Here is a 12,206-nt window from a genome sequence, read left to right as displayed (position 1 = left end):
CATTATAATATTTTTGGTTAATGATAAAGTACCTTATATACTAGTAAAGTAGCTTTATGTTTTAATTTGGAGTTGGGGGGTATCTTCAACTCCAATTTTGGTATATTTGGAATTTTGACAAAATTCAATCAAGTTTAGCTATTTACTTACACATTTATAATGTTAATGTAGCAACTTATTCCATCCCAATGCTGGGCATTGATCTCACTCTTAAAAATACAAACCCAATATCAATATGTGTATTGCGTCTGTTTGGAAATGTGTATATTGTGTGAATGATAAATGGGCAGGAGGGTAAGGGTTAAATCAGATGACACTAACACATAAATTCCAAAGTCACATAAATTGTGTAATTTTTTATAGATATCATGTCAAATATCACCATTTTATGGTGTCCTTCAGGTGGAGATGTGCGAGCTACCAGACGGCGACTGGTTCACAGCGAGGCGTGGACTACGATCCTGCGTGTGCGACGTTCGCAACCTACAGCCATTCCGCGACTACCGGTTCCGCGTGCGTGTAGAAAATCAGTTCGGAGTCAGTGACCCCTCACCGTACGCGGTCACGCAGCGCTCCCGCCTCGAGCCGCCGCCCCCACGATTCGTGCCGTACCTGGAACCCGGCATCGACTTCCGGCCTGACACTTCGCCCTACTTCCCCAAGGACTTCGACCTGGAGCGTCCCCCGATCGACGGCCACGCGCAAGCCCCACGCTTCCTCCGCCAGGAACAGGATGCCCAGTACGGCGTAAAAGGACACAATGTCAGCCTCTTTTGGTTCGTTTACGGGTACCCTAAACCCAAGATGACGTATTTCTTCAACGATGAGCCGATAGAGATTGGCGGCCGTTATGATTGGAGTTACACAAGAAATGGACAAGCGACGTTGTTTATTAATAAGTAAGTACCTTCTAAATCTGAGCAGTCAAGTTTGGTTTAAAAGAATGCGTTTCAGTGACTGTTACATTTTTTTGTTAAATATAATTAAATACATATAGTTAAGTGAACGATGCCTATAACTCTGTGCAGGATGTTGGATCGCGATGCCGGGTGGTACGAAGCAGTAGCGACCAACGAGCATGGACAAGCTCGCCAACGTGTCCGGCTCGAGCTGGCCGAGTACCCCACATTCATCCGGCGGCCCGAGGAGACCGTGGTACTGCAGCGACGCAACGGCCGGCTCGAGGCCAGGGTTACCGGAGTGCCCTACCCTGACATCAAGTGGTACAAGGACTGGCAACCTCTCGCACCTAGTGCCAGGATTAAGGTCACTAACTATACATTCCTAAAATTTCATAAAATTGCTATGTTTTTTGTGATGATAACCTTGCCTGTGGTTTACGCTGGTGGAGTATCTGCCAGTTAAGAATGAAAAGTTAGAATGAAGTCCAAGTATTAAAGTCATATTAGACAGAAGCCGCAATTTATTTTTTAGAACACAATTTCACTAAATTCTGTCAATTTTGTAGATCCAGTTCATTGAGCCGGACACGACGGTGCTGGTGATCCATGATGCTATCTTGAAGGACGAGGGCCTGTACTCTGTATCAGCTCGTAACGTGGCCGGCTCGGTCAGTTCCTCAGCCATGCTGCACGTAGAGGAGGATGAACACCAGTACTCCGATAGGTGATAACTTCTTTTATCAAACTATATGAATGGGACCTCGTCTCGATTATCGGTATATACTGGTGAGATATAAATAAGGAATGATAGATGAGGATGAAGATAGGTCAATTACACCATCATGATGAATGAACCACCAGAGAGAAACGTGACAAAGTTGATTTGAATGAGTATATAATTAGTATAATGGGGTCTCACTCTCTCAGTAACAATCTCCTTTCTATACTTATATTTTCTATGTTAATAAGGTGGACCGTCACTAGGCTTGTCATTACAGTTACAAAAACCACAAAATCTGTATTTTTCTGTGATGCAGGATCCGTGAGCACCCGCCGCGCGTGAAGCCAAGCACGAAGCCGTTCGGCGACTACTACGATCTGGGCGACGAGCTCGGCCGCGGCGTGCAGGGCGTCGTCTACCACGCCGCCGAGAGGCTCACTGGTTGATATCATCACATATATCATTCGATCATCATCATTATTTCAGTTTAATAGATATGTGATCATAAGAAATGGTCTTGAACTACTTACATTGGCTGACATTGTCCATTTTCTTATACATTAGATCGTCATTGTACCTAGTGAGAGAGGAAATTTGCTCCTTATTGTTGTTTGGTTGTTTTTCCTTTTTGGACCCATTGCCACTTCATACTGGTACTGATAATAAAAGTCTCTTCGGTTTTTCTATGGATATTCTCATTCCCGTGTGGTCCCGGCATAGAATAAGCCACCACTGCCTTTCCCGTGGGTGTTGTAAGAAGCGACTAAGGGAGAGCGAGGGATGGGCAGCAGCGTCCCTCTTAAAACATCTCCAAAGTCTAACTGCGGTTGCCAATTCGCCTGTCAAGTTTGGCAACTACTAGCGAAACTCCTCTAGGGGATAATAAAAAGCTGATATGATGATGATGATGATGATCTCCATTACAGAATCTAAATTTATACGATGGTTTGGAACTTATCATAAAGCCAAACAGGGATCAAAAATTTTTACAAAACTTAGTGATGACAGTTCATCATACGATACTAATTCTTTACCAGGTCGCAACTACGCCGCGAAGATAATGCACGGCCATTCAGAACTGAAACCGTTCATGAAGAACGAGCTGGAGATTATGAACCTGCTGAACGATCGGCATCTGATCCGCCTGCACGACGCGTACGAGCACGAGCACACGCTGGCGCTGGTCACCGAGCTGGCTGCTGGAGGAGAGCTGGTCCGGGACCGCCTCCTCCGCAGCCAGGGCTACACCGAGCGGGAGATCGCTGGGTACATAAGGCAGCTGCTCAGGGGACTCAAGTACATGCACGACAACAGCGTCGCGCATCTTGGTCTCACGGTCAGTTTTTTTTTTTTCATATAGCATGAATGGTAACAAAACGTTACTGAGGCTGAAGGTAAACTATCAGCGAAGCCAAAAAATGCTTACACTATCAGGCATTATTGGGCACTTTTATTATTTACAATACGGTATCATACAATTGTAACAGTCTAATAGAAGAGAATTTTAATTAAAAAAAAAGTTTCAACGTTTTTGACTGATTTTTTAAAAAGTGCTCTGTTAGCGAACTAAAACTAACTCTTCATCCAAAGGTAGTCTGAAAGAGATCGCTGAAAAAGAGTGATAAGATCGCCCATTGTTTTCTGAGTGTGATTATTTCTTGTAATTGTTTGTATCCATAATAAGATTACTATTGTAGTCTTTTGGAGGAAACAGTAAAGAGTATCTAAAACGATAATCACGCAATAATATTCTTATTAAACTATCTTTGAAAATTTGGATTTTAATGGCAAAAATTAATTTGAAAAATCCCAAAGTAAAATTTAATTCACATGAAAAGGTTTGCTGGAAGAAATCTCTTATTAGAGATAAGCTCGTCTTTGTATTTTTTATTTAAAATTAAACGTTTTTATCGGATATATATTGCTCCTATAGAAATTTTATCAAATTCGGTTTTATAGTTTAGTTTTTAAATCAAAATAAACCTATTTTTCCACGCTTGATATCAATGTTTTTTGTGGAACAAACCCTTAAATTATTTACAGGTATAATAAAAAAGAAAGGATTTTATTTCTTAGATTTACATATTTTTTGCTTAATTAGTGTGCAGTCACGAATTATGGCTTCTAGTAGAAATAACTCGAAATTCAAACAAACAGATCGGCGAGCTGCTCTTATCACACGTGGGCAGCGACGAACTGAAGATCTGCGACTTCGGACTCTCGCGTCGCATACAATTCAACAAGCACGCGGCACTCGACTATGGCATGCCGGAGTTCGTGGCGCCTGAGGTGGCCAGCGGGGAAGGCGTCTCGTACGGTGCTGACATGTGGAGCGTAGGCATCATCACATACATCCTTCTCAGCGGACACTCGCCCTTCCGAGGGGTTAACGACAGGGAGACCCTCACCAGGATCAGGGAAGGAAGGTACGGAAGATTATTTATTTATTTTGATAACTTGTGTAATGGATTGTGCTCAAAGAAATTGCTCAATGTGATACCCATGGCCACTTTCTATATAGTTTCTAAATCATCAGGGAGTTCATCCCCAGTTTAGACCTTGGAAGGTCGAGTACAGCGCGGTTTCAAAAATGTTTCTTCTCACGAACGCTCAGATTATGGAATGAACTCCTTGTTGAGGTTTGTCCAAGAGACTCCAGCATAAGGTTTTCAAAAAAGGGGTAAAGAGGTTTCTTCAGGGTCGGCAACGTGCACGTAATGCCTCTGGTATTGCAGACGTTCGCTACGCATAGGCTACGGTAACCATTTACCATCAGGTGGGCCGTATGTATACTTGTTTGCCATCTCAGTGGAGCTCCCTGCCAAGGATTTTCCTAGAAACTACAGTATGGGGTTCTTCAAAAAGTGTATATTAAGGTTCCTTCAGGGTCGGTAACGTTCGTCGGCAACTTTCTAATTTTTCTATTTATTCCTTCGCCTTTCTCGGATTTTAATGAATATTTGAAAAAATAATTTAGCCGAATCTCTTCATCCATTCTGGAATTTCATGCCTAGTAACATGTTTAGCGATGCGTTATTTTATTTTTCTGGTTTAATAAATTCTGTAACTGGATAATGTCTGTATATGGAACATATAAAAAAAATGATGGGCGGAGTTTTAATAGCATCAATGAAGCCAAGGGAATAATTTTTAGAAGTTTTGTCTGTCTGTCTGTAAATTTGTTACAGGATTATGCAAAAATTACTGTGATAACGTAAATAGAATGCGATTTTCACTGATGCATTTTTTTATACAACTTAGAATGGCAAACAAGCTGACGGCCCACCTGATGAAAAATGGTAACCGACGCCTATAGACATGAGCAGTACCCTGGACATAACAGAGTATACTGTTTCGCCCATGATACCCCCCATGCGCTGCCATTCCTTGATGTATTTATGTTGATGTATTTCCGAAGGTGTAATTTAAAAACTGGTGTGTGTTTTATTTTGAGGAAGAGGGAGACTTTGTACAAAAGTCGATTGCTTGGGTACCTCTGTTCCATTCGTGTTTTTTCAACCGTGAAGCAGCTGTGTTTGCATGGTTGTGTTTCGGTTTGAAGGGTGGGATATGGCGTGAATTTACTGGGTACAGAGGAATAACACCTGAGTCTTCAGGACTATAGACCTCAGGATAATAGACTTATTTACAAGCACTTTTAAATTATCATTTTTTTTTTATCTACTGCACGCTTCGAAAAGCAAGTTATTTATATAGACAAATAGTGGAAATGACGAATGTTCTATTTTTGAATTACCGCAACACATTAATCCGCAGGTGGGAGTGGCACGACGAAGAGTGGTGGTCGCGCCTCAGCACCGAATCCCGGGACTTTATCTCCAAGCTACTGGTGTTCAACTGGCACGAGCGTATGGACGTGAACACAGCACTGTCGCACCCGTGGCTAACGTTCGCCGACAAGATCTACCAGGAGGAGTACCAGATCACCACCGACAGGCTCAGGAACTATTATAATTTGTACAGGTAACTACTGTTCCTACGATTTGGTCATACAATATTACGTTTGTGATGAGGACTATTTCTATTTTCCTAGTACTTAGGTAAATATTTACCGTATAATAATTATTAATTTACCTAAAGTACTAGGACAGCAGAACTATGTGGGAGATAATATTATTTTCTCAAACATGCTTGGAAATGTGAGCATTATTTTGACAATCTTCTTCGAGATAAATCAAAATTGCCGTACTGGCCAGATACTCGTACATGCGGGCAACGGCCGGCAAAAGTTGTATGAAAATCCATATCTGTCGTGTTTTGCGGCCAAATAAATTACTATGTAAACTCATATCTGTCTGTCTGTAATTTGAAAATGGAATGACCTTTTACTTCGAAACATGGCTACCGAGGAAGTAACTAATAAAAAGTTTTATTTAAATTTCAAACTGGTTTGCAAATAAAAAGCTGTTTATTTAAAAAAAAAAACAAAGGAACATTATGGCGCGTGAAAAATTATTATTGTTCATTATTCGTCATTGAATTTAAAAAGTAAAATTGTGTTTTTGATTTCCGCGCATTGTTTGAGAAAAGAACTATATAAGCCTTGGCCACAACTAGGCGTTGATGGACTCACGTATGTGTGCCTCGGTCCACATTTGCACGTTCGTCCATCAATGCCTCAGTTGCTGGCCGCTGCAGTATTGTACTAATGATTTCGGTATGTGCTTGGCCGTTTTTACCAAAAAAAAAAAGTATAAAAAATGCTGTTCATCCCTTTAGCTCACATGACAAATAAATATTAATATTTATGAGGCAGCATGGTCTCCGACCTTAGCCTGTTCCACAACGGAACAAACGTACTAAAAAAAAATTAATATTTATGATTTCATATGAAATACTAGGAGAGCAGAACTATGCAAGAGATGATAATGATAAATCCTTGGCACCTCAGTTTGCATATTCTCGACCCTAAGGTGCAAAGAAACATAATTACGTGTGTAAACATTATGTTCACGCTTGCCCGACAGAGACTGGACAGGCAACGCGCAGTGCCGCACGTGGTTCCGCCGGCGGCCGTTGAGCGGCGCTTTCGACCACCCCTCCAAGATGGTGTACCCGCCCGGCGAGATCTACACGCCAGAAGGTACTATTAGTTTTATATAAATTTCTGCGTGAATCAGTATATAAAGTTATAAGTTCCTATCTTTTCGCGTGGGTGTCGTAAGAAGACACATTTGGACAGTACATGCCAACTGCTGTCAAAACCCCTCTTAAGGCCCATGCCCAGCAGTGGACAGTTAACGACTGATATGAAGATGCGTTAAGTTTGAACACAACCTATTCGTGTACCAAATTTCATTTAATTTCGTTCAGTTATTTGTACTAATGTACGATAATATGGAACAAGCAATTCTTAGTGGGTACTTACGACGTACGTCTAACAGGGTAACTACCAGATGTCCGTCAATATATTAAGGATTGGTTTGTTTATGATTAAGTACTCCGACCATAGACTACACGTTATTATCAGAGGGAGACTTTGTACAAAAGTCGTTTGCTTGAGCGCCTCTGTCCCCTTCGTGTTTCTTCCGTGAAGCAGTTGTGTTTGCATGGCTGTGTTTTGGTTTGAAGGGTGGGATATGGCAGTGAATTTACAGGGTACTGAGGAATAGCACCTAAGTCCTCAGGAATGTCAACGCATGGGGGGTATCATGGGCAAAACAGTATACTCTGTTATGTTCATGGTACTGCTCGTCTCTATAGGCGACAGTTACCACTTTCCATCAGGTGGGGCGTCAGCTTGTTTGCCATTCTGAGTTGCATAAAAAAAACATTATTTGTCACGGCAGGGTCCCCGGAACGATCCCGCGAGCGCAGTACTGGCGCACTGGACCTCAAGTTCAAACAGTGGGAGCACCCTGACTGGGAGGTCTCCGCCAAGTCTGAGAGCCAGTTAGTATGAAATTGATTTTTAGATAGTCAAATTTACGTCATTAGTTGAGTCATTCTTATAAATATATGCTTATGTACTGGTGCGGTTCATGTCCAAAGACGATGATTATCATTAGGTTGTTTGCTATTCCAAATTATAAAGACAATATATGCGTTGACTATAAAAAACATGGGAGGGATGAAGGTACCAGAGAGAGACTTTGTACAAAAGTCAATTGCTTGGGTACCTCTGTCCTATTCGTGTTTCAACCGTGATGCAGTTGTGTTTGCATGGCTGTGTTTCGGTTTGAAGGGTGGGATATGGCGTGAATTTACTGGGTACAGAGGAATAACACCTGAGTCCTCAGGAATGGCAACGCATGGGGGTATCATGGGCGAAACAGTATACTCTGTTATGTCCATTCTATAGGCAACGGTTACCACTTCCTATCAGGTGGGCCGTCAGCTTGTTTGCCATTCTAAGTTGTATAAAAAAAAAGGTACTCAAATGTAGAAGCCAACCAAAAATTGACTGGGAGAGAATGTTATATAGCATTGAGTCCGCCTTCATCAATCAAACATCATCAATACATATAATAAAATCATGACTGGTCGCTGTCTGTACATGGAAGATATATAAGAAAAACTATTGTATGATTTTTAGATTCTTTTTCTGTTTGTCTGTACATTTGTGCGCTCTAATCTCAGAAACGGATTACCCAATTTGAACGCGGTTTCTCTAATGCGTTACGCTTTACTCCATTTAACATTTAGTGTTTGTTTTTTTTTTTTCAATCGGTTCATAAATAAAAAAGTTATATCAATCTAAAGAATCACATATAAAATGCTATAAAGAAACCGATCAGGGGGCCTACCATGAAATGAAATTCCGAATTTACGGGCTCAATTTCGTGTTTTTGTTCGTACCTAAATCGACCTAGTAAATGGAGCTTAACGTTTCATTCATCATAAATCCTATCCTAACAGTCCAGAGGAACGACATTTTAATATTTTAAATAATTTTAAACGGCATGTATTATGTAATTTTAACATCAAATTTCTATTTCGTTCGTCCCCGAAATTTCGGAAAATATTTCATGGTAGGCCCTCAGTTCAATTGGCTGAAAGTTTATGAAGGAATTAGGTATGTAATTATCATTTAAGTATATAATACAATTTCATGTATTATACACTTAAATGTTTTCATGAAGAATTCCAATGCGAATAATGTACGGGAACGGCATAGTTAGAAGTGAGCAACGCCGCGGAAAACGGCTAGTGTGCTAATTATAATAATGATGAATAAATATACAGGGTGTAAGAGACAGGTTGGTCAAAACAGAAACAGCTGATCCAGATGTACGGTCTGAATCAGATGGGAAATTATTTTTCCACCGGAAATGTACCACAGCCGAATAATTAACGATACTTAGTCTTGACGCCGCGCAATGTATTTGAAATTTTACGATCCACACGACGCGTGATACGTTTGCTGTTACTGTTTAAATTATTATTATTTATTTATACTATAACACAATATCATACATTACATGATTTTGAATGAGAAAAATAGGGGGGAAAATTTAAATTTTCCGTACAGAATTTCCACTGGCTTTCGGTACAGAATAATGGTCTGAATTCACCGTTTCAGTTTTTGCTAACCTGTCTCTTACACCCTGTATACCAGTACTAAGCAATTGAAATGCATGCGTGCCATTGTTATTGTTGCGTGCAGTTACCAGAACGGCCCAGACACGTACCTGCTGCAGCTTCGCGACGTTTCGTTCCCGGTGCGGCTGCGCGAGTACATGAAGGTGGCCTGCGACCGCTCGCCCGCCTACTACATCAGCGTGCACGACGTGTACGATCCCCGGGTGAGTCTCGACTTCTTAAATATTTAGAAAGAAAGAAAGAAACTTTGTTTTACAGAAATATGCGACTACACAAACATAGTGGCCAAAATAAAATTATTAAGAATTATAATAACGAAACTACACTCAAAATATTTATATTATAAATAAAGAATATAAAATAAAAAAAAAGAATAAAAAAAAAAACAAAATGTGTGTGTGTGTGTGTGTGCGCATGTGTCGCTATACTTGCAAAATGAGGTGCGTGCTCAGCATTTTGCTGTAGTATCAGGGACGCTACAGCGCTGTTTTTCAGCACGAGCCTCGGCAACCCGCAGAGCCCTAATAATAATTTATCATATAATATAACAATTAATATAATAGTTTACTACTCTTTATTTATAAGACTGCAATTTCTTAATATTAAAAGACATGACTAACGCAACATTTCGGTGTCCTATCTTATACACTGAAGAGAAATAATGAATTTCGTAAGTACACATTATATTTTAATGCAATAACTACCGGATTAATTTACATGTATTTTTGTTGAGAAAGCTCGACTAGTTTACGAACCATCTGGAACACTTAGTCATAAGTAATCGTTACGCAAGACTTAAGTTCTTGACTAATGAATAAAGGTCCCGGATGGTCTAGAAACTCGTCGAGCTTTCTCAATTAAGATACATGTAATTTAATCCGGTACTTATTGCATTAAAATAAGAATAATGAAAATATCTTCACCTGTCAACAGACGCCGATTATCCGCGAGCGACGCCGCTTCACGGACATTATGGACGAGGAAATCGACGACGAACGGCGAGAGCGCATCAACAACTACGGCTCCGACAGCTACACTACGCGCCGCCTACGGCACGAGCTCGGCACCCGCCTCGACAGCTACGCGGAGGCGCAGGCCTTCATGGAGTCCAAGAAGGACGGCCAGCTGCCGTTCTTCCGCGAGAAACCGCAGATCCTACCAATCCGCGAAGGCGAAAACGTCCAACTGTCCTGCTACGCCGTAGGAGATCCGAAGCCGGTGATCCAATGGTTTAAAAACGACATGGTCCTGGCCGAGGGACAACGCATCAAGATAATCGAGGACGACGATGGCAGATCCACGCTAAAGTTCGAGCCTGCGATGCATCACGACATAGGTTTTTACAAAGTGGTCGCTAGAAACAAGGTCGGACAAACTGTTGCGAGGACGAGGATCGTAGAAGCGAGCACTCCGGATGCTCCAGACAGCCCCACCGCCGCTGACACGTCAGACACTGAGGTGTTACTCAGATGGAAGCAGCCCAAGTACGACGGAAATTCGCCCGTCGTCTGCTACAGTCTCCAGTACAAAGAAGGCGATAGCGTTGAATGGAAGGACGCAGCCAATAATATCGACCATGAATTCTTCGTAGTCAGAAATCTTAAGCCAGACACTAGTTATCAATTTAGACTGTCTTCCCGCAACCGAATCGGATGGAGCGATAAGGGTATACCGACTAATCTAATAAAAACTAAAGTAGCCGGCGCGACGAGAATCGAAGTTACAAAAGCTATGACGCATCTGCAGCAACTTACGGAATCAGGCCAAGAAATAGTTCTCGACGAGGAGAGACCAAAATTGAATTATAACACAGAGAATAGCCCAATCGACTGGGACACATCCGACGCATTCACAGAACGATACAGCTTCATATCAGAATTATGGCGCGGAAAGTTTTCGATAATTGTAAAGGGCGTCGACAAGAAAAACGACAGTGTAGTCGTATCCAAAATATTAGAAAACCGACCAGAGACTGAAGTGCAGGTGCAGAGGGAATTCGAATGTTTAAGAAGGCTAAGGCACGAGAGGATATCCAACTTATTGGCCGCGTACCAGGCGCCTGGCTCACCAGTGACCGCTCTCATCATGGAGAAGCTCCAGGGTGCTGACATCCTGACGTACCTCTCTAGTCGTCACGACTATACAGAACAAATGGTATCGACCATCGTGATACAGATCCTCGATGGCTTGCAGTACTTGCACTGGCGAGGTTACTGCCACCTCGATCTGCAGCCCGACAACGTGGTAATGGCATCGGTCAGATCCATCCAGGTCAAGCTGATCGACTTTGGGTCGGCGCACAAAGTCACTAAGCTAGGAACCAGCGTGCCACAAGTTGGCGAATTAGAATACAAAGGTAAGATATTTATAGCCGTAAAATATTTTTAAACTATGCAGGTTATTTCGATCTTCTTTAACGGCTCGTTTGTGCTCGAGTTCTGTTGCGGCTAGTAATAAATAATTTGAGTAATGAAATATCATATTAAAGCTTGACTAGGTTTAGTTAGTTTTACTGTTTTGCACATGATACCCCTATATGTTGCCATTCCTGAGGACTCAGGTGTTATTCCTTTGCACCCTATAAATTCACTGCCATATTCCACCCTTCAAACCGAAACACAGCCATGCAAACACAACTGCTTCACGGTAGAACCACGATGGGATAGAAGTGCCCAAGCAAACGACTTTTGTACAAAGTCTCTCTCTTGAAAGATCCTCTTGGAGAGCTTGAATAAATCGAACGATAGGAATTGAAATTTTCTTTTTAATAAGTGATAATAGAATGGTAACCTAGCCTGCGCTACCAGTATACGCTGACAGAACGCCAGTGTGGAATTAACCACGATGGTTCCAGGGGGAATGTAGTATTGACCTGATCCAGGGTGTATTGTTAGCAATACAATTTTTATACTCCATTACTAACAATCCCTTTCCCTACTACAAATATATGTATAGAGACTAGACTATTAAAAAAAAGAGCTCTTACAATCCAAACCGATCAATGTTGAACATTCATTTTC

The 12,206-nt window shown here is 41.5% G+C and overlaps 1 protein-coding gene across 12 annotated transcripts in view; it reads left to right on the top strand.

Moving 5' to 3' along the window:
* LOC113518072 (obscurin) overlaps positions 1 to 12,206 on the top strand; it is a 177,919-nt gene that overhangs the window by 162,617 nt on the left and 3,096 nt on the right. For all 12 annotated transcript variants that reach the window (XM_052892849.1, XM_052892845.1, XM_052892850.1 and 9 more), the window contains 11 exons: positions 403 to 899; positions 1,029 to 1,266; positions 1,469 to 1,626; positions 1,940 to 2,064; positions 2,661 to 2,959; positions 3,781 to 4,049; positions 5,401 to 5,607; positions 6,612 to 6,727; positions 7,434 to 7,536; positions 9,251 to 9,389; positions 10,120 to 11,542. In XM_052892849.1, the coding sequence (XP_052748809.1) occupies positions 403 to 899; positions 1,029 to 1,266; positions 1,469 to 1,626; positions 1,940 to 2,064; positions 2,661 to 2,959; positions 3,781 to 4,049; positions 5,401 to 5,607; positions 6,612 to 6,727; positions 7,434 to 7,536; positions 9,251 to 9,389; positions 10,120 to 11,542 (3,574 nt within the window). The remainder of the gene's footprint in view (positions 1 to 402; positions 900 to 1,028; positions 1,267 to 1,468; positions 1,627 to 1,939; positions 2,065 to 2,660; positions 2,960 to 3,780; positions 4,050 to 5,400; positions 5,608 to 6,611; positions 6,728 to 7,433; positions 7,537 to 9,250; positions 9,390 to 10,119; positions 11,543 to 12,206) is intronic.

The sequence above is a fragment of the Galleria mellonella genome, unplaced genomic scaffold (assembly GCF_026898425.1).
Source record: "Galleria mellonella isolate WM207_F2 unplaced genomic scaffold, CSIRO_AGI_GalMel_v1 utg171, whole genome shotgun sequence".
Lineage (NCBI taxonomy): Eukaryota > Metazoa > Arthropoda > Insecta > Lepidoptera > Pyralidae > Galleria > Galleria mellonella.
The sequence above is the reverse complement of the archived record's forward strand: the minus strand, read 5'-3'. Positions and strand labels throughout refer to the sequence as shown.